The sequence below is a fragment of the Amblyomma mixtum genome, chromosome 5 (assembly GCF_055824585.1).
Source record: "Amblyomma mixtum isolate Tamu chromosome 5, ASM5582458v1, whole genome shotgun sequence".
In the NCBI taxonomy this organism is placed as follows: Eukaryota; Metazoa; Arthropoda; class Arachnida; order Ixodida; family Ixodidae; genus Amblyomma; species Amblyomma mixtum.
In genome coordinates, this window is record NC_143016.1 from 3,272,282 (window position 1) to 3,294,738 (window position 22,457).

At 46.6% G+C, this 22,457-nt stretch overlaps 1 protein-coding gene across 5 annotated transcripts in view; it reads right to left on the reverse strand.

Moving 5' to 3' along the window:
- Positions 1-9,856: 9,856 nt before the first annotated feature.
- LOC149341146 (uncharacterized) overlaps positions 9,857-22,457 on the reverse strand; it is a 147,765-nt gene continuing 135,164 nt past the window's right edge. For all 5 annotated transcript variants that reach the window (XM_089543036.1, XM_089543034.1, XM_089543035.1 and 2 more), the window contains 2 exons: positions 20,792-20,893; positions 9,857-18,967 (listed from right to left, as the gene is read on the reverse strand). In XM_089543036.1, the coding sequence (XP_089399162.1) occupies positions 17,021-18,967; positions 20,792-20,893 (2,049 nt within the window). In that variant the 3' untranslated portion in view covers positions 9,857-17,020. The remainder of the gene's footprint in view (positions 18,968-20,791; positions 20,894-22,457) is intronic.

The following is a 22,457-nucleotide window of genomic DNA, read 5'->3' on the forward strand; positions in this document are numbered from 1 at the left end:
CATGACTGCTGAGGTTTCCACTTAGTGAAATGCCTTCTCGTAATCAATGAGCGCTATACAGTATGTAGGGTAAGTGCATATAACATGCAAGAACCACTCGCGTAGGAATAAAGCAGACACTAAAAGAATAACTTTAAGTAGTGCAGAAACTTTTTTTTTTTTAGTTTTTGCAGTGTTCAGATAGAGCGTTCTCCCCCTTTGTTTACTTTTCGCCTCTTCTCTCTTTCCTCTCGCCCAACCCGCTTTAGGGGTTGGTCATATTCTGCGCATTTCTCTATCACCTGATTTGTAGTGTGAATACGTTCTATTGCCGAGTATCCTCTACGAAAGCCTGCCTGATCATTTGGCTGATCAGTAATAACGAAATCAAAGTTATGACTGGCGGTGTCCGATGAAAATGGTCTTCTCTGTTTTAGTGCTTTGATTAGCATAAAAAGAATAGCATTTTTTTTTTTTAAATAGACCTCTAATGTGCTGCTTGTATGTGCTATGAAATTGTTTTTTTCTAGAAAGTAGCCTCATACTAAATACATGTTAAGGTTTGCCTGTAACTATATATTTGAAACGCCCGATTTCGGTTTAGAACCCTGCTTGAAAAATACGTTCAGCAATGCGCGCAACATGAAAGTTAGACCTTAATCGCAAGCAGCATGAGCAGCAGGAGCTTCAACAGCAAGTACCACACCTTTGGTGCCGAGTTCGTGAGCGAAGGAGTGCAACTGTAACAAAACAAATACGCCTTGCGATGCGTTCAACATGAAAGCTAGACCTGCACCGCGATCAGCATGAGCAGAGTAGGCTCAAACAGCGAGTACCGCCCCTTTAGTATCGAGTTCCGTCATCATGGGGCCTCATGGTCGGGGTACAGCAGTTAGGAGGGGACGCCTCCCAGCCGGCTCTCAGCACCGGAGTCCGCGGAGAGAGTCTTGTGGTAAGCTGTCTCCGCCTGACGGATGATGAGTCTCTGCTGATCCGGGTCGTGGCTTCGGATCAGCGCTTCCCAGGTGGCAAGGTCTGGGATGATTTGTGTTTTAGCCCCAGGAGAATCCTGACACTCCCAAATTAAAGGGAGACTGAAGCACTTTTTTTGAAAATCCGGCTGTCAGCGGCGTCGTATAGTTTTTCATGCTGTATGCTCGAATATCGCATCCAAATAAGGCAGAAACAAGCGCGAATTGCCTTTTTTAGCAGAAATATGCGGCCTGTGCCGCGGGGCACGCCGCGCGGCGCGCCGCCGCCCGTGATTGGTCAAGAGAGGTCGTGACGTCACTTTGAGGACTGGAGAAGCTGCCGATGCGGATCCGGCGCTGCGCTGAGTGCAGATCGCAGCTTTCCGTGGCGTTGTAAAAGCGAATATGGTGACTATTTTTTTACTGACCTCCAAAGAAAAGGATACTACAGTTTGTTCATTCCACGTATCACCTGAAAGCAAAAAAGACACGAGAAAAAAATTCTACGCCTAGCACAAGCATACGCTAGCGTGAAAGACACGTACGCAGATCATGCGTAAAAGGTGCCAGCACAACCTCGGCTGGTATTCTCGGAAAGGAAGGGGTGCGAACAATACTCAAGTCAATTACCACCACCGGACGCCTCCTGGCTCGCCCGAAAGAGCGTCATCCTAAAGAAAAGGCCCAAAGCGCTGTGTACAAAAAATCCTATTCTCACTACCCGGCGTAGGTTGGGGCAAGAAAGTATTTCAAGGAAACGATGAAGTAGCACAAAGCTGATGTCAAAATTAGCGAAGCGCAGTGGCCAAGCACTGCGAGGCATGCGACCACAAGGTATTGAAGGAATCATTGTGCGCTGGAAACTAAGCTAAATACGCGCACAAGGCTGCTGCTTCACTCGTGGCGTGTTCAGCAGATGCCAGAAAATATTAATCGCTGCCTCGGAAACGTTCGCCCTTCCTAGATTTGCAGTTTAGGTTCAGTGAAGTAGTGGCCAACTATATGTGTGTTTAAAAGCCAAGCTAGCGGCAACTCGTTCGCTGCCACAACTTGAAGAAGAAACCGACTAAGGTTGCGAGACATGATGTTTTTTTGCAATAAACTTGGTTGGCATTCATTTCTCTGTTAAATTTGCATCCGAAATCAGAACGTCGAACGCTTTCATTTTAATCGTTTAGATACGATTAAACGAGATGCCGCATATGAAAAGCTTCAATGCTTGCTTGCTTTGCTTTATTGTGTTTTGCTTTGCTTGCTTGCTTGGACACGTCGAAGCGAGTATAAAATCACTAACCGAGCCTTGCTGAGCACGCCTCAGGTGGTCTGGCCGCACCTATAAGCTGAGAAGAGCAACACATGCTTGAGGCTCTATTAGGTTTCTGCAGGGGCATGTTTCTGGTGAGCACGTTTCTGCTTTTAGAAGAGGTGCTTCTTCGAAATGGTGACACGCCTCTCATGCGCGAGGAAATGAAAGGAACTGCGTCATGGTTCAGCCGCGACCGAAATCTCCAGAGATCACATTAGGGACAAGCTCTGCATGTAGCCGGTCTCACGAAAGTGCTTCGAGCAGAGTACGCTTGCTTTGGTCTGCTTGAATTCTTCGTCAAAGCAGCGAGCGCTTCCGCTGCGAGCGTATGATTTTGCGGAAAACAGTGGAAGACGACACAGTCGCGGGCGTAGTTGTTCGTGGACACGAAAGCAGAGTAGTACCTCGTGTTGAATCTGATTCTCAAGGTCGGCTGACACGCTTTGTATGTCACAACGCACGCAGTACGAGGAACAACGCGCGCTGAAAGGTGCGCCGAAGTATCCCCGGCTCCTCAACGTGACGTCGCGTTGGCCGACATGGACGAGGTTTCCCTCTCCGCTGTTCTCCTCTCCTGCGGTCATCGCGTTTTTAATTGGTGATTGCGCCACTGTTTTGGCCAAAATCGAAAAAATAATTTCACAGACGTGATCAGCAATGACACTACTTCAAAACCCTAAAAAATTAGCTGATTCGAAAACCGCCTCAGTCTCCCTTTAAGTGATTTTGCGAAGTGATTCTGTGGCAGCTACTGCAGAGCTCAGGCTCCCCAGTGTCTTCATCGTGTAGCATAAAGTAGGGAAAGAATCTGTTGACCTGAAGCCTCCTCCAGGCCCTGCACTCCTTTGGAGTGAGTGACCTATCCGGAAGTGAGAGTGTTCTCCTATCTAGTCTTGGTGTTTCAGTTATTTCTTTATACGTTATGAGAGGGTCTTTATTCCCACTCCGGGGCACTTCCAGAGCAGCTCGGATGTATAATTCTCAAACGAGGCTGTGAGCAGCCTCATCCCCCGGAATACCCTCATGAGCAGGAACCCATATGAGGGAGACCTCTCTGCTTGAGGGGTATCTTCTTAGTAATTTAGTGGCTTGACTGGAAACCACACCCTTACAAAAGTTGTGGACAGCTGCCTTACTGTCAGACAAGATTATCTTGGCTTAGGTATTGACGCACGCAAGAGCAATAGCAGCCTCCTCTGCCACTAATGCACTCCTAGTATTAATCGATGCTGCAGTCACTTTCTCCCCATTCCCATCAGCGACGGCAATGACGGAGGCGCCATCGGACCCACAGGCTGCGTCGCAGAAGGCTATGTTACCCGGCGGGTCCCGGGCAAGATTGTTCATTATTATTCGAGCTCTGTGTCTTCTCCTTTCTTTATCATGCTCCGGATGCATGTTCTTAGGTATATTGGCCATTTTGAGATGCTTTCGTATGTCTAAGGGGATTAATCCAACCAAATCCAAGAGGGAGACTAGGCTAAATCAAACCAAAATCAAGCATAATTTCAAAGGGAGTAATGAGAACCTGCTAGATAAGATCCGCAAAACCTATGTTTGTCAAGACCCAGGCTCACCACTACCCCGGCAATGGCGCCGGCGTCTGCTGCGGAGCCAAAAAGCGCGCGCTAACACGTGACTACGGTGCCTCGGCCAATGGGAGGCTCGATTCTCCGGCGGCGCGCCAGGAGAGGAGGAGTGTTGGAAAGTTCAAAGCTTTTCGCTACTTTTGTTTCATTGAGGGGCTTTAGCGTTAGCTGTTCTGTAGCACCATCTATCGTCCATGTGATGTATTGCCATGTGATTAGGCTATTTTTCCATACCTTACGGCGGGCGGGCGCCTGCCGCCTTTAGGTCGGATATTTTTGACCAATTTGGGCCGAAAAAGTTTTTCGACTCTTTGGAGGGCTGTTTTCCTTACCTCAAGGCGGTAGGTGCCCGGTCACCATGAGGTATTAAATTGTGAGCTGACGAGTGCTGACGACATGGCCGCCATGTTAAGCCTAATCATAAATAAATATTAACCTAGTTTCCCACCCTAAACTTCTACTTAAAATCAATATTATGTTTAAAAATCCCAAGCTAACGACATGGTTTACTTCGTATTTAGAGTGCCGCCACCAGTACGTTGAAATAGACGGACATACATCCAGCTTATTACCGGTCTTATCTGGTGTACCACAGGGCAGTGTCCTTGGACCGCTTTTATTTCTTATTTTTATTAATGACTTGCCAAGCCTTGTTTCTGTCCCTATAAGATTATTCGCCGACGACTGTGTCATTTACAATAGAATAAATTCTCCCAGTGATCAAATGAACATACAACATAGCCTAGACAATATTACTAAATGGTGCGATGACTGGCAAATGACCATTAATCCCTCGAAATCTGTTTGCATGTCTACCACTAGGAAAAAAACTACCTTAGAATTTCCTTACCATATTCGTGATAATGTGCTCGGAAGGGTAGATGAACACAAGTATTTGGGACTAATATTTACTAGCGACTTTAGATGGAATAGGCACGTAGAGGAAACATGCAATAAGGCTAATAAAGTGCTGTGGAGTCTGAGGCGCAACTTACATAGTACAACTCCTGAAATTAAAAACTTGGCTTATAGAACACTGGTCAGACCTATAATTGAATACGCTAAAATTGTCTGGGATCCTCACACGCAAAAAAACTGTAACAAACTAGAAAGGATTCAGAGGTTAGCCTCTCGATTCATATTTAATAAATATCGCCGAGTTCACTCCCCCTCAGAGCTGTGTCACCTTGCAGACCTTCCCAAGTTAGAATTAAGGACCAAATTCGACAGGCTCAAGTTTCTATTCCTTATTATCAGTAACGCAATTAAAATCAATAGGACCGATTATTTCGACATTCGTTCTAATGAATCATCTAGACATCGCCATAGCATGTATATTCCGCCTCCAGTAACTCGTAACGATGCATTTAAATATAGTTTCTTCCCCAGAGCAATAAAAGAATGGAACATGCTTCCCGATTCCGTAGTTCAATCTTCTTCGCTCAGTGCATTTTTGGTTAATTTAGACTCTTTTATTTATTCCGGGAGCGCGGTGTGCTAACATGACTGAGTTAAGTCCGTGTATTGTGTTTCGTGTCTTTATATAGTGTTTTACTGTGTAGATGCTCTTGAGTGTGCGTGATTATGTTTTTTGTTGCTCTCTTCTACAATGTAATAGGGCACTGTGTATACTTCTCTCGTCCTCTTTAATGACTTGTTACGTGTACAATGCGCTTGATGACAGATTTGTTGGTATTTTTGCTGTCTTTTTTTTCCTACCACTCCTGTAATGACCCTTCAAAGGGTTAACAGTATCAATAAACAAACAAACAAACAATTAGACAGTATTGGTGTCTTGCATGTCCTACTCATCGAGCCCGTTACGAATATTCATTAGTTAGATCATGACATTATCGGTTAGTTAATTCTAAACTAAATTTTGACTTAATTAGTTAATTTTGGTGTTTAACCTGTTCCACTCTTATAAAGGATTCCAAATATCTAATTCGTTTTATGATGTCTCATTAATTACCGAGTTAAAAGCGATTAAACATAGTCATGTAACTAGTTAATTGTGACGTCACAAAATCAATGACGTCACCAATTCGATATCGTAATGGCATCACCATTCAGTCACCAGTTGGGATGCTATGTAGATGGGGGCCGCCATCTTGAATTCCTCGGACAGAAAATTTCACGCCGAAGGGAGGTTGTAGCAGACCCCAAGAAATCGAGAAACGTGATCAATAAGAGCTAACGCTCTTAAAACTGCACTGCTAAATTTCGAGCGCGGGAGAGTTCATGTCTTTGTTATTTGCACACTGACCTCGCCCGTTGCCAATCCGCTCCACCGCGTGGAGGCTCCGAGTGCCTGCGCACTCGAGGAACCACGGCAACGAGGCCGGGCACAGGCAGCCCCCACGTCGAGTTCTCCCGGGAGCAAATGCACACGTTCAGTGAGCTGACTGACAGTGATGTGAAGGCCGCCTGTGCTGTTCGAAAGGGAACAACACAGGCTGCTTTCCAGACAGAGCGAATCCCGTCGTGTCTTTTTTGCGCTGTTTTCAAAAAAATCACCCATTTCCCCAGTATCTCTTTCTCCGCTTTGCCTCCTATCCACGGAGGCTTCATAAGGCAACGCTGGACACTTACTTCGCTAATGGGCGCTCTCATAACGTAGGTATTAAAAATGGCAGGCGAAGTATGCGTTAGCATTAGTGCTGCCCCCTGACGGTGGTGGCGTGACACAGCAGATCACAGAGTGACACCATCCACCAATCACACGCATGTTAGCCTGCTTGCTGAAGCTCAGCATGACTGGTTATCACGAAACGAAATGCGCGGCAATTGTTTCACTTCTCGGCTGACACCGCGCCGAGGGAAGGAAACATGGGAGTAGATCTCCGCGGCGGTGTTAACGATCCCCAGGTGGTCGAAATTATACCGGAGCCCTCCACTACGGCTCCTCTTTCCTATCCGCAGGCCTGCAAAGCCGAGCGTCGGCTCTACCCTCCACCTAATCCCTCCCTTGACCATTATCATCAGACACTTTGGAGGCGGCTTCAAACGCGCACCTTACCCTCCCCTTATATACGCTCGCGCTATCACCAAGTCTTCACAAACCCCTCCTGTACCCTCTGCCAACACCCCAAAGCCACTCTAGACCATATCCTTTTCCTCTGCCCGGCGGATCCTCCCCCGCGGGGCCTGGAGCACCTTACAACTTGGGAGGCTTGGGAGACCCTACTGCGTTCTGCATGAGGACCCGGCCAAGCAAGCCATCGCCACCGGCCGGGCTGCCAGCGTCATGAGCCTCCGGGACATGAACGTTTGAGTGCAGTGGGGCCGTGCGGGGGCCCACGGACCTGTGTGTCCCAAACTCCCCAGTTGTAAATAAAGTTTTCGCCACCACCACCGCCGCGGTGGCTCAGTGGTTAGAGCGCGCGGCTAATGAGCTAGAGTGCCCGGATTCGAACCAGGCCGCGTTTTCGATGTAGGCGAAACGCAAAAAGGTGCCCGTGTGCTGCGCGATGTCAGTGCACGTTGAAGATCCCCAGGTGGTCGAAATTATTCCGGAGCCCTCCACTACGGCACCTCTTTCCTCTCTCACTACCTCACTTGGCGCGGTTCACGTGTCCGCCGAGATGTGCGTCAGATAAGGCGCCACTTCCTTTCCTCAAAAACCAATTTTCATATTTTTTTTCATCTTTACCTCACACAATGTTTGGGTTTAGGGCACACTTGTCAACCCAGGACGTGTTACTGCAGCTGAAGATGGAGGTTATCGATCCCCCGCGCAAACGAAACAGTAGGGCCATACTAGCATTAGATCTGAAGGGGGCTTTCGACAACGTGAAGCATTCCAAGATTCTGGACAATCTACAGGGTACTCACTGCGGAAAGCGTACCTTTGATTACATCAAGGCTTTCTTGCAAGATAGGCAAGCGCACATCAGGATTGGCGACACGAGGTCCGAGGCGATACCCATGGGCACCAGGGGGACGCCTCAGGGAGCAGTCCTTTCTCCACTGCTCTTCAACGTTGCCCTCATGCATCTGCCGGAACAACTTAATGCCATAAGGGGAATCCGCCACGCCCTATACGCGGATGACATAACCATATGGACAACGGAGGGAAACATGGGACAGATGGAGGAGGCCCTCCAAGAGGCTGCCAGTACGGTTGAAAAGTATGCTGAAGAATGCGGACTGCGCTGTTCCCCGGACAAGTCGGAGCTCCTCGTCCTGCGAGGGAAGGGGGATACTGCATCGCTGGAAATCTCGGTCCATGATACACCTATTCCCGAGGTGGAAACAATACGGATTTTGGGGCTGCTCATTAACAACAAGGGTGTGAACGCAGCAGCGATCACCAAGCTCCGAACGGTGTGCGAACAAGTCATCCGTATGATATCTCGGATCACAAGCAAGAAAAACGGCATGCAAGAACAGGATACCCGTAGACTAATACAGGCCTTTGTCATCTGCAGGATAGTGTACGTGGCCCCGTACCTTCGTTTGAGGAAGACCGATCTAAACCACCTGGACGTTATCATTCGAACGGCTTATAAGAAGGCACTCGGCCTACCCATGAAATCATCTACGGAGCGTCTACTAAAACTAGGGGTACACAACACGGCTGATGAATTGATTAGCGCCCATCTTACAAGCCAGGTAGTGCGACTGGCCACAACTACGACCGGCCGCAGGGTCTTAGAAGATTTAAACATTAGCTTTCCGCAGCAAGTGGCTGGGAGACAAGATATACCTAAAGAGTGGAAGAGCAAATTCCTTACGCTTCCGCTTCCCAAAAACATGCACCCGGAGCATCATCATGCTAGACGAGTGGCGAGGAGCAAGAAGATGAACGAGTGCTATTCAACAAAAGAAGGAGCCTTCTTCGTGGACGCTGCGGGTCCTGTACAAGGAATATCAACAATCTCAGTGGTGCACCAAATGCAAGTCGTGGACGGGCTTTCAGTTCGTAACGGGGATACACAGGCTATGGAGGAAGTAGCGATAGCCCTAGCCGCAACGCACTCCGAATCTAAATACATAGTTACAGATTCCCAGGCGGCTTATAGAAACTATATGCGTGGCAGAATCACGCCGCTAGCCTGCAAAATTCTTAGTCAATGTAGGACTTCAGCTGAACGGAAGGAATTAATATGGGTACCAGGTCACCAGGGAGTTGAAGGAAACGAGCGCGCACACGCTTCGGCCCGAGCTTTTCTTCCCCGGCATCCTTCTACGTCCTCCCTGATTCTGGCTCCCCCTCTCCGCTAACGACATATTCAGAAATATTGCAACATTTGCGCCTTGAAAGGCAGACACTCCCGAGGCCCGCTAAGGGTCTCAGTAAATCAGAGGAATGTCACCTTCGCAGGCTACAAACTATGTCTTTCAATAACCCAGCTACGCTTCACGCCATTGAACCCGAGTCCTTTTCGGCACAGTGCAAATTTTGTGGCCAGAAGGCAAACTTGTACCACATGGTATGGGCTTGTCAGAAAAATGACAGCATTGAGATCATAAATCAGCCAACGCGGGAGGGCTGGGAGGCGGCCCTGTCCAGCTCGGACCTCGAGGAACAACGAGCCCTCGTCGCCAGAGCACGGGCAGCGGCTTTCACCAACGGCGTCCCGGACTATGGACCCGATCAGCCTTCCCTTCAACTAAGGCTTTAATAAACGTTTTCATCATCATCATCTTTACCATGCGGCGACATCGCACAGCACGGGCACTTTTGCGTTTCGCCTGCATAGAAACACGGCCGCCGCGTTATTGTTCGAATTCGAATCACTCAGTCATCTTTATGTATCCTGTAATCTTTATGTATCCTGATCTTTATGTACTCTGTAATCTTTATATAATCTGCATGTAATCCGCCCATCCCTCATGTAATGCCCCACAACCGGGGCCTTTGAGGTAATAAATAAATAAATAACTTCTCTCACGGCGCTGTTGATGTGTCCACCCAGAGTGAGACATTTACTTCGCCTTTCAGGCGTGATTAACAGTCTATGGTTACAAGCCATACAGATCTACCGGTGTAAAAAAGACAACGGAGGAAACGCACCAGAGACTTTATTCTCCCGTCATTTCATACAAGCTCACCAGAGCCCCTGGACAACGCAGTCGCGGGTGCACAGCCGTTGCCCTCGCGAGAGATGCAGCGGAGAGCCGCGTACGTACGCCTCACATCCGAGATCCGCGTACAGCTCCACCATGGCCGGAGAAAAGAAAAAGACAAATAGCGGCGTGCGCTGCTGCACAACTCGTCCCCAGTTGACCGGCGGAGGAGAAATTGCGCGTACCTTTCTTATAAATAAGTAGAGCGCGACCAGTACAAAACTATAAAAATAGCAAACACTTTTTTTCGTCAACTCTCACAAAGGCAAAAGAAAGGTAAGCACACATAGTGAAGACTCGAGAAATGCACGGCACACTCAATTGGCTTTCATGCTCATAGTAACAGCAAGCAAAGCAGCAAGTTCCTTCACAGGCATAACCAAAATGCAACCAGTTAAAAGGCCGCGTGGTTTTTGTTGCTGTTTCTCGCACATTTTTCTAACTGCATGCGCTGACCTTTACTGCCCGCGCACCATTTATTGCACGCGATACGCCAAGAACTTTCACGCGGTGCCATTGTTGTTACTAAATGGCTTCGCACGTGTCTACACTCCGTGACTCTTTGACGCCGAGGTGCAAGCAAAGAAGATCCGGCCTCTTCGCACACAACTGAGCAGGCCTTCCTCGTCAGCTCTGGCGCAAGTTCACTCTAAACAACAGCTGAATCTCGTTATAACGAAGTTGAAAGGGCCCAGCCATAACTCTGCTATAGCTGTAACTTCCTTATAGCCCATTTTGGCTGAGCTTATTCCAAGGGCCACTCCTTCGTTATATCCATTATTTCGTTATAACGAGGTTCGACTGTACATAGCCTGAGACGGCTGCACTGTGAAGACTGACCAGCGTCTTCGAGCATATGTCTTATGCGCGTCACAATTTCTTCAGTCGAATACATGGCTTCACACTAAACGCGCAGCATTAGTTGTATCGCATGTTATTTAGGTCTGTATCGCAGGATGCATTGCTTTCAGAAAGGCGGAAGGAAGACAGCACCAATACCAAGTTTTTGTCGCGGAGCTGTCAACTGGTCACTGGAGACTTTTCAGAGATGAAGCTTCCGAGTGCTGGTGTTTCATTGCGATTCCACTATTACACACCAGTGAAGGGACACGTATGTGCCATAGCATTAACCTCGCCCAAGTTTCAGAAAGTCAGAAATTACATATAAATGTCTCGCGCCGGCCAAATGGAGGTCTTTCGCATACTCATAAGAATGCCATGTACCTGGAATGTTCGCATCCCGCACATTTTTCTCTCCAAACCGTGGGGGGGGCATTAGGCATCGGTTAGCACAAAACAGGGTGGACACGAGAAGCAATTACCAAGGGGCAGCAGTATCTGTGCTTTTCTAGAACACGTGCAAGCCTGTGTGACTCGTACTCTTACGAGACGCTTCAGCGGCGACAACGTAGGTTGGACGTATAGATAATTCGAAAGCTACTCAATGACATAAGTCAAATGAAACATGAAACAAAAAAAAAACACGCAGCTCCCATGAAAACAGCCTATCAAAAAGACTGCATTTCTCTGAGATGGTTGAGACTGCAAGGGTCTCGATCGATTGGTGAACCGTCTTGAAAAACTCGACAACAACCAACAAGATATAAAAATGTGACATCTCTGGAACAAGGGAAATAGTACAGGCTCTGATAAGAAATTGAGGACTAAATGCGTAGCCCCTTCAGACCAAACCGCCTGCATTTGCTTCTTTTCAGGTGCATCATTCACTCGCTGGAAATTTTACCCTTCAAGACAAAGACCGACTTATTCCCCGAGGGAATAAAACATTATCTGCGATGATCGCGCCTTCAGATAGCACCAAGTTTTTCCGCTGTATCCGTACAGTGGATAAAAAAAAGCCGCAACGGATAGTATCTTCACCGGAAGTTTTGCAGCAATACCTGTTAATGGTGCCAGCTTTTTCGGACGCAACGGCGAAAAGTGAAACCATGCACTTTTACGACATCAGCATTACGTATCACGCGTGGTGCGATGAGCGAGCTGTTACTAAGTCGCTCGCTGCACTTGCAAAGATGATGGGAAGCCTGAACTCATTAGAACTTCGTGAACGTCACCGCAAGCGTTAGAGACGACCACATAAAAGGCCCGGAGTTGAGCGTCAATTTGCGTGTGCAGTCAAAAACGGGCTCTCCAAGGTGTTGCGAATTTCTTCGCTAACTGTACGCTTAGCCATACCGTTAATCAGTAATTATGGAGGCTTGGAACACATTGATTGAAAGACCACCAAAAGGTTCCCTTTTTATGGTGTTTTACAGCCAGGAGTAAAAATTACCCTTTCGGGGAGCAAATCACACGGACGTGGTACACAGGGGCTACGCGTTACGTGCATCCTTTGTACACCCACTCCCTAGAGCAGTGGTTCTCAAACGAGAGTCCGAAAATACATTTCCGGGGTCCAAACCTAATAGGACATACATATATGGGACAAATAAAGGAATAAATAAATAAAATCAATCACTTTTGGTGTAGCCTTCCCTCCTTGGGTCGCAGGGTCATGACGGAACAATTTGTTTCTCTTCCCGTTCACTCTACCACACTCTGTGCTGCCATGTGGCCGACTGAGAAGAAAAAGAAAAAGCAGGGACCTGCTTTCTGCACGACACACGTCACACACTTGAGAACCACTGCCCTAGTGCGTTGATGTTTCAGAAAAGTGGCGAGGAAGAAAGAGAGGCCGTCGCGGCCACTGCACTTCAGGTTCCACAACTTTCTCAGCTTTGCCAGCGCCATACACACACACGCTACAGCCTGCAGTTCAGCCTGCACCGCAGTTCAAGAAGCTCGTGCCAACTCCAAAGGCTTTCAGGGTTTTCAGACAAAGGTGTAAACCGTCAAGGACCGACAACACTGTAAGGGTGTTGGCAAAAGACAATAGGTAAAGAGGCAGCTGCTGTGGGAACACGGTGCAACTTTAGTGCGAAAAGCTCTTTCTGTTGACACATTTAGCGACGCGCTATTTTTCTAGCAAGTGAACTCTGTTGAAGATTACCTCCCCACCCACTGTGCAAGGCTTTCAATTGACTCAACAGGCAAAAATTTTTTCAAGCACTATACAAGAGAACAGAACCACATAAAAAAAAAATGCATTTTTTGCGCCAGCTGAAATGGCAAGCCCACATGAGAGAGCAGATCAAACAATAACAGACAATTAGCCCTTGCAGTGCAATACCTGTGCACACTGCATATGGAGTACAAGACAACAAAGGTGCCCTGCGGACGCAGTCGTTACTAGTCACGAGAAAGAGCTTAATAAGTGGCAGTGCAGAAGATCTTCCCCTTCGCTTGACTTCAGGAGAGCGTCAACCCTCCTGAGCAAACACCCAACAATAAGTACATGCACATTCATTGTAAATTTAGCCACACATCAGCTTCACAGAATTCCAAAATGGCGAATTGCATTTTCACAAAGAAAGAATAGGCGAAACCTTTTTTTTTCGAGAGGAAGTGTGGAAATCCTTCACCGACCACTATGACCAAGAAGGTCTATACATTAAAGGTACCAGCCAAATGTTAACAGATTCTAGCAGAACATCAGGTTGCACTAGCGAGGTATTAAGTCTCTACCTCCTAGTGATTCCCTTGGACAACAACCATTACACTTTTGTGTAGCATTAGACATGTCATTAACCACAGTCATCATTGTATTTTACATTGCCCTTAACACCAAAGCTAACTGGCAGCCCTGTGCAATTCCTCATAGGCACATTCACATTCTCCTTCACATTTCTGTCATGTTCCCTCACAGATAGCAGTATGCATTAGTAAGCAGCTGACATTTGCAAGTACGTCAAGCTATAGGTGGCTGTTCTGATATGCAGGTTAGTCATGGTGTTTAGATATATCCTGTGTCACAACACACAATGACATTCACAGTGATACAGGGTGCAAAAGAAATTGTGTCGGACTAGTTTGCATCGAAGAATTCTCTGCTAATACAGTGGCAAGACAAATGCACATGTACAAGCACACAGACACACAAATTCTAAGCAGTATGCAGTGGCTTTGACAACCTGCATGCATCGCATTGCATATGGGGACAAGCAGTTGTCAGGTTGGCCACAAATACATTTGGTTGTCAGATAAAAGCACTGGCTTCCCTCAAAGCACAGCTGAAAAAAAGGACTGCGCTGCTACAATGTCACATCTAAACTAATGTAGAAAAATGTAAAAACAGAGGCACATGGCACACACACGAAATGCTTATCGTTCATTTTTTGGCAACTCGGCTTTCACCAAAACGCAGCAAAGTGGGATGAAAAACAAGGGTATAAAAACAACAAAAGAAAAACATGGCCCGGTCTGCTCACAATAGCTGTGCAAAAGTCATCAGCAAGAATAAAACGCTCATCTCGGTCACACATGTGGGAATCCAAAGGCATAATAAACTTGCGTGACACGCAAGCACTTGCTGCACTATAAAACAAACAAAAAAAAGCATACATACGCGTTGGCTCCGATATAACATTTAGAACCACCTTCAGCATTTTCAACACACAGCACGCTGAGATGTCATTCAAGCCCTCACAGTTGACGCAACCACACAACACCACTGCCTTCAGTTTATGCCAACAAGTTCACTGCGACCGTGTTTTGTGACATGACATTTAATGGCACCACCTTCCCACTGTGCTAGCCCTAAGGTGCACGCAAGCAGTACGCATAGTCATGTCTAATAACACTTTTCTTGCACAGAGTAGCTGCGCAATGCAGAAATCACCACACTCTAGTTCAAATAATTGTTCTTTGTGTCGGGCAAACAGGCTGCCCTTCAGTATAGATGTGAACTGTGCTGGCCACTTGTAAAATACATTACGAGTTTGTTGTCAAGCTCTGTCAAGCTAAACATCTGCACATTTTGTGAATGTGCCTTTGAATTCACAGCACACAGTCCCAGAAAATTGACCTATAGCAGCAAAAATATCTTACCAATGGCAAAAGGCTTAAACTTCGTATTAGCGCTTATTTTACATGTTATGCGCTTTATGAATTGCAGCTCTAATAACGAATGCTAAAGCTTGCTTTGCAGGCTAAAGAACTCATCAGAATATTTCAAATGTTGCTGGCAGTTTCAGGAGTTGGGGGGAGTCTTTTTCACAATGAAAGTTACTGCGGTATAAAAGGCTTCTCAATTGTAGCCGAGATCAGTGCAAAACCAGGCATAAAAATGGATGCATACGAATGAATGTTTGTTCTGCCTTGAATATCGAAGCTGATCAAGTCTAGGAAGACCACATTTCACTTGTCCATTTCAAATGCCAAGTGATGCCATACTGGCTGCAAGCAAATCAGTGCACTGCCTTTAATGTATGTAGTACATAGTGCAAACTGCATACCAGCTTGCAATGGTAGCCACACTTTTGGGCAACACTTGCTTTGAGGCACACAACACTACACGAGGGTGGAGATGAAGTGAAAATACAACAGGGTGGTTCCATCCGTGCCGCTAGTTTTTTCATACTGACTGGAATGCTTTCTTAGCATGTCCTTTTCTTTTGGTCCATGAAATCTTTTGACTATTTTCCACCACTCAGCTCGTGCTACCTGCAGTTCATGCAGCAGTACTCATTTTCAAGGCAGTGTGAAGCCAAACGAGTGAAGTAGCAGATGGTCCTTTTATTCTGTCCCAGTGTTTGGTCCAAGTTCATTTTCTAGGTGCAAAAAAAAGCTGTCAAACTTAAAATTGCTTTTGTAATTCATTTAGGGGTGAACAAGAATGAAACCTTAACTGCACACCAAACCAACAATCATCGAGAAAGCAGCCAATAACATTTGCCACTTCAACTCAAGGCCGCAAAACGTTGCCGAGTGCTGAAGCTCCAGGTCTTAACTGTGCATTTCTAGTGCACATTAATATAACAAATCATTGTAATTTTCATGCTCAAGGCAATGAGGCCTGTCATGTCCTATGCGACGCAAACATTGAATAAAAACTACCGGCTAAATCTGCACCGCACAGTCCTGAAAAAGCAGACTTAAAGTTGGGTCCTAAGCATACTGTCCGGCAAACTGAGGTTAATGACCAAGCTCCTTCAGTGTAATCTCAATGCAGCACAGCTCACCAGACATTGTGAAAAAGCTTAAGAGTTATGAAGCAACTTACTGGTATGTAACGAAGTGGTATGCAACCAAATTTTTTTTTTACATGATCAGCTTTTATGCCTTTGTTATCAGCACTTGAAATTACGCAAATGTCTGAGGAAGTACAGAAGTTGCTCTCAATATGAAGAGGCCCAGTTAGGTGGCCTAAATCATCTGAGGCCCCACACTTTCCAGGTTTGATTTGAATACTGAAAAATAATTAACAAATATAAAGAGCTGCTGTAAATTGAAAATTCCAAACTACCCTCTTCAACAACAGGCAAGAGTGCAAACAAACTGCTGCTCTCGGCACTTCTCAGGTCACTTCCCTCGCTACCACAAAAACAAAGCAGACCCGTCAAGACCAGCTTCAGACGAGTGCTTGGTCTGTGCCATCTCTGAAGAGAATTCTAAGCTGAGCTGCACGGAGCAAAGTCAACAAATCTGGCACATGGAGGAGGCTCTGCTCTCGAGAACCAGGGGTCTTTTGTGTGACTGCGAGGCCACTGTAAGCAGCACAGTACACCAGCCACAATGCTACATGGTGTAACAGCATTGCAGCCAAAATTGCAAATGTCCCCATGTGTTGCCTCAAGCAACGATATGGGCTAAATTCATTAGCAGCGCCACCTTTGGCACACATAGTCAAATTGAAGTCACCTCTCTTGCTGCTAAGTAGCGACCACTGGGTTAGGCAGGACAGATGGTCCTCTTCACCTTTTCCAATGTCAACAGTCATATTACTCCTGTGGCACAGTCGCGTCTGTCGTGGGCACCGAATGACCCCATGTTGACCAGAAACATCGTAGTGATCCTGATCACAGCTGTGATCAGCAACAAGCCCTGCACACCAACTCAGCTCGCACGGAAAGAAAAAGCAACAGTCTTGGAGCTCGCATATTGAGAATGACTTCCACAGAAGAAATGGCAGGAATGAGTCACCTCTATTCCAAGACCTGAGTGTGTGGCTCTCTGCAATCACCTTTTAAACCAAGTTCTGGCAATTAAAAGACCTTTCTGGTCAGCTGTGTTGCATCACTGCGCTTTGGTGGGGGTGGTGGCGGAACCTTGCGCCTGAGCGATCCATCGTCACTGCCGTCATCCAGTCCTGGCGGCGGCAGGCAACAGGGGTCCCGGAAGCCCAAAATCTCGTTTGGAGTTGCAGTGGGCTCGGATGACAGCTGCTGGGCAACTTTCCACTTTTTCTCCATCACCCGCTGGAGGTCACGCAGGAACACGTCTGGCGGGCAGGCAATCTGGCCCGGGCCGGCCGGTGACGAGAATGATCGCCGTGCTGGAGACGAGAGTCGCGTGCTTTCACTGCGCTTTGGCGGCGGTGGCTTCTGTCGCATGACTGGCTGTGCCGGTGGGGGCGGAGGGGGAGGCGGTGGTGGAGGAGGAGGAGGAGGAGGAGGTGGTGGTGGTGGCAGGGGCGGTGAAGCAACTGCCGCTTCTTCCACAGCTCGTCTTCTGACAGATTCATATGTATTGTGGCTTGCAAGTGACGCACTGGAAGGTTGGACATGCCCACCCATTTCCACACGTCCTGTCGAGTAGATACCACGTGTGTTCTGGAGGGAAACAGTCTGGTCATGACAGCTTTTAACAAAGTCTCCATTTCCTCTCCTTCGCAGTGTTTCGTAGCCATCAGTGATAAGCTGTGGGTCAGCATAAATGGAAGCAGGGTTGTTTGATGCATGGCAAAACACTGACAATGTTGCATCTGGTGGAGAACGTGGTGATCTTGGCTTTGGGGGCACCGCTGGAGGGCTGTTTGTTGGCGTGTTTGTAGGCGTTGTCTGTGTGCTTCCTGGCGGTGGGCTGTTGGTTGGCGTCGCCAGTTCAGAGGGCGGTGGTGGCAGGGAGTTGAGGCTTGATGTGCTCGGCCAGCTGAGAACATCACCGAGCTGCAAAGGTGGAGGTGGCGGTGGGAATGAGTCGAGGCTTAGCGTGCTACCCGTGAAATCATCGAGGACGGGAGGCACAGGTGGAGGAACAGTCACAGGGTTGGTGGTTGCTGCGTTTCGCAACTCGGCCGGGGGGGATCTGAAAGGAGACTTCCTTGGGGACCTCACCAAGGGAGATCCGGGTGGCTCAACTGTCGGTTGTGCTGGAATTGATGCTTCGCACTGGTGAGTTGCCCCTGACAAGTGCAGCTGGGGTGATTGTTCCTTCACTGGGCTGTGCAGAGGAGACTGAGCTGGAGACATGTTGCATGAAGTCTGTTCTGCTGACAAGGGTGGTGACACTCGTCTCGCATTGCTGGAACGAGGCAGGCTGCCCTGCCGATTTCTCGTCAGTGTGCCAGTGCCCAAGGCGGAGACAGAAATCCTTTCATCGGTTTGTGACCGCCGCAGGCTCATTCGTCCCCCTGATGCTCTTCCAAGACTTCCAGCAAGATGTGCCCCACTCTTCCTCCCCACTGTGTCATAAATTCCAGCACTGTCGGGAAGTTCCACCGATGACTGCTTTGCCAGCGTACGAGTAGTGTTGGTCAGGGGAATCTTGGGTGTCATTGATGGCTTTCTCTTTATAGTTCCCACTGGGACCTCGGCGTCAAAAAAGGCAATCTGCTGGTCAGTTGGTGTGGCCGTGTCTGCACGTTCAGATGGTGCACCGCCACTTCCACTGCCACTCGAAATGATCGACTCTTTGCGAACTAGCAGAGGCTGCCGCATTTGAGATGGAGAATTGCCGAGGTCACTGGCTGTAATGGTTAGGCCTGAGTCAGAGTCTGTGCTCCCTCTCCGCTCAGAGGAAACGTGCGGCTCCTCCTGAGGATCCGATGGCGGACTAGTGAGATCTGGAGATCCACTGTCAGGGCTCACAGCTGCCAGTGTCTTGGCCATGGAGCAGATAGAAAAGCTTCTTGCATGAGCGAGAGTTTCCAAGTCTTCTTCAACAATGTCACGCATCAGGTTGTCATAGTTGTCTTTGATGAGTCGGCCATACTGAAAGCACCAAACCATGAATCAGGCGCATGCCACAGTCAAGCAAAAAATTGCAAAAATAACAAGTTTTCACTCTTCGCTGGATTGGCACACGGTTTGCATGCCTCGCACATGCCACAAATAAACTCCATCTCTCAGTTACTCGCCGACAACGCATTGTAATATTTTGTGAAATTGTCTGCTATTCAATTTGATCTGCACTGTGCTTTTACTGCCCGAATGATTCAATTTTTTAAACATTACAAAAATATCTTCTCAACTCAATTTTTTTACCATTACAAAAATATCTTCTCAACTCTCTTCTTCGTATAAGTGCAGAATAATATAATTTCAGCACTTCAGAATGATGCTCACAAGTTAAAACTTTTTACAATTTCACAGTAAACAACCTGCTTTTGTCCACATTGAGCTAATAGCCATAATGTGGCAAAAGATATATGAAGCATAACAAAAAATAATGAGCAGGAATTGTGTAAAATGTGCACAATTTGCAGACAAACAGAACTGCATTAAGTGAGAAGAGTTTAATATAATAGTCTCTATTACAAAGAAGCCTGCGCAATGTTGCCATGAAGCAAAGTGACATCAGAAGTTGCCACTGGGGGGATGCAACACTGCTAGCAAAAAGCAACAAGATGGCTGGCAAAATCAATGAACATTGCCAGCTTGGACTACAGTGTGAGCAAGACTATCCCTTCCAGGCTCATCTGTGATGCCTGAAGACAAAGCATCAGCTATGGATTGCCAAAAGCGCAAAATACAAAGAAATAATGTTTTGAACATATCTTTAGCGCCTCTAAATAAAAGTGAAAACAAAATGCAAGTGGCAAGAGCTGGCTCTCAGTGGGAAAAAAAAAATTTAATATTGCTAATAACCCTCTTGAAGTTTTCACACATGAAAAGCTCTTCAGGCAGTAAGTTCTCTTCACAGAGTGTTTCCGGGTAAAGTGAGAATTGGTTATTTTCGAATTTGATAAACAGAGTGTTTTGGGGTAAAGAGAGAGAGAATCTATTACCTTTGAATTTGGCGAACAATCTTTTTTACTTATATTATGAGGTTCTCTCCCACTTTGTAGATGAAGCAACTTCACTTCCTTACCACGATAGTGTCTGTGCTTGTGCGAGATGGCAAAGCATGATCACTCACGCTGTATTTATTATAACTATAACTGATACAGAGTGAGCTGGCTAGCCGCAAAACATTGACAAGGGTCTTCCTAACTACCGAGTGCCACGTAAGGAACCACTTGTGACCTACCAGCAGGGGTACAGGTGCAAGCATGCAGGTGACTGCCTACACCTAGAATGGCAGGAATGCGTAGGACTGCACAACGGCCTTTCATCTTCTTCACACCCTCCCACAAATAAAGAAACTCCAATAAAGGGGCATCATTGAGCATTTACGTGGCTTACAGGTCATGCCTAGAATGAACAAGCAAGCATCCGCTAGTGTGCTGCTGCACAGCCCTCGTGCCGTGCTTCACCCCTTTTCACCTAGGCACCACAGAAAAGCCACTGCGGTGGGAAACTGCTGCTGCATTCCTCCGCATGTTGGACGTCCTCCGGTACAGCCATATGTGCGTTTGCACATGTTCGGTTGGTCACTAAACGTATTACACGACGAGACTTTGTCAAAATTTTAAACGTAGTAGCCGGTAAATCATCTCATCTGCGAACATATTAACCAGGAGGAAAATGGTGTAACCCTATGGGACATTTTTAACGCCAGCGGTTTCGAACATACAAACCCAGAAATCGCATGAGCCGGGAGCCCATCAACAGGGTTTTACTGTACATGCAATGCACTGAGAGTGTCCATCTCACCTTTGCAATCCTGCATCCTGTCACCCACCGCTGCAAGGTCTGCTTGTCTTCGGCACAGAGATACTTGATGTATTTGGATGACTTGGTCTGGATTTGTGGGTGCTGCCACAGAACAGAGAGGAAGAGGACACCATCACATGCCACACAAGTCTCCAAAACGGAGAAAGCAAGACATGAAGGAATGTGGTAAGCGTTTGGGTTTTCGTTAGCTGGTTTGATATTTCAGCGAAATTCTCAAGCACATGTTCACACACATGTTCGCATTTTGCATACATGTGACTGTCGGCTCCCTTCTTATGTCCTGTCCTTCATGTAAACTTCAAAAAGCAATAGAATTTCAGAGAGAATAAGAAAACCCTTCATAGACACAGGTAATACTTGAATAATTGCTACCCCAAATCTAAATCATCTGAATTAAATACATGCCTCACAAGATAAAAATACGAATTTTACTATTTGAACAGCTACACATTTTTCAAGTAAGTGTAACTCTTTTATCATATCACAATATACTTGCTCCCTATGCTGGCAATGTGCTTATGGTAATGCAATATATCTTAAAATTCACTGTTCTCATTATAACTGATTCAACCCCACCTAAGGCAGCAACTTTTTTCTTGACAGAAATCGTTCCTTACTTTCTTATACAAGGCACGAGTTATCTGAGATAAGCTTGCGCATGGTTAGAGGTTTGTGGCGAATGTACAATCCATGGACTGAAAGATATCACCATTTTTTTCCACAGCTTTAGGCTGAGGTGCATCTTAAAAGACTTTTCCATTTTTCTGCTCCTTCTTCAAGTGTTCTGCAACTACGCAACCACTTTTAAACGGGCAACACTAAAGGGAAATAGCAAACCAAGCAAGGTGCTATGCTAAGCGGTTAGATTTATTCCTCGAGAAGACTACCAATGTTTTTACTGTGCAGATAGATGAGTGTGCTGCTGAGAAAATCGCAAATAAATTCCTGAATCCTTTCCGCATTCAGGGGCCCCTGAACCAAGGGAAGGTCTTGTCATTTTTACAATGCGTGTTTACCAGCTAATCACGGGTGCCATCCGAAGACCAGAAATGCAGTCAAAACGTTGACAATGAAGTGAAAAAGAAAACATCTTGGTAACATTGGCTGTGCCAACATTGACTTTGATGAGCTTTCCACAAAGGCATTCTCGCTTGTGTTTGTGTCTCATCTTCCTGTCTGTCGTCTGGTTTGCAGTGTTTTAATTATGAAACTCTTCGCATTTTAGTATGTGATCACCATGCTGCTTTTCTATTTTTTGTGGTATTTGCCCACTGATGTTGAAATAGCATTGTTCCATAAAACAATGAACCAATAACAGCTGGCAAAGAATTCATGCCACCAGTTGCAGTCGCTGGAATCCGCAAGAGTTGTCACTAAGTGTACTTTCCTCTTATACAATTTCCTGGTATATCGAAACTCTGCTGTAAGTAAAAATTACACATTTGCCATCACATGATGCTAACCTAGCCGTCTAGTTTGATTCAGTATTACCCTTTAGTGCCCCCTTTAAAATAGTAGTCACAAAATTATGGCTGTGCACCGTGCAGTAACAAGATTTGATTTAAGTTCAAATGTGCTTAATTTCAGCGAATGGTTTATCTCCTCAAAAATCAAGTAAACAAAATTCTACAGACTGAAGCTAAAT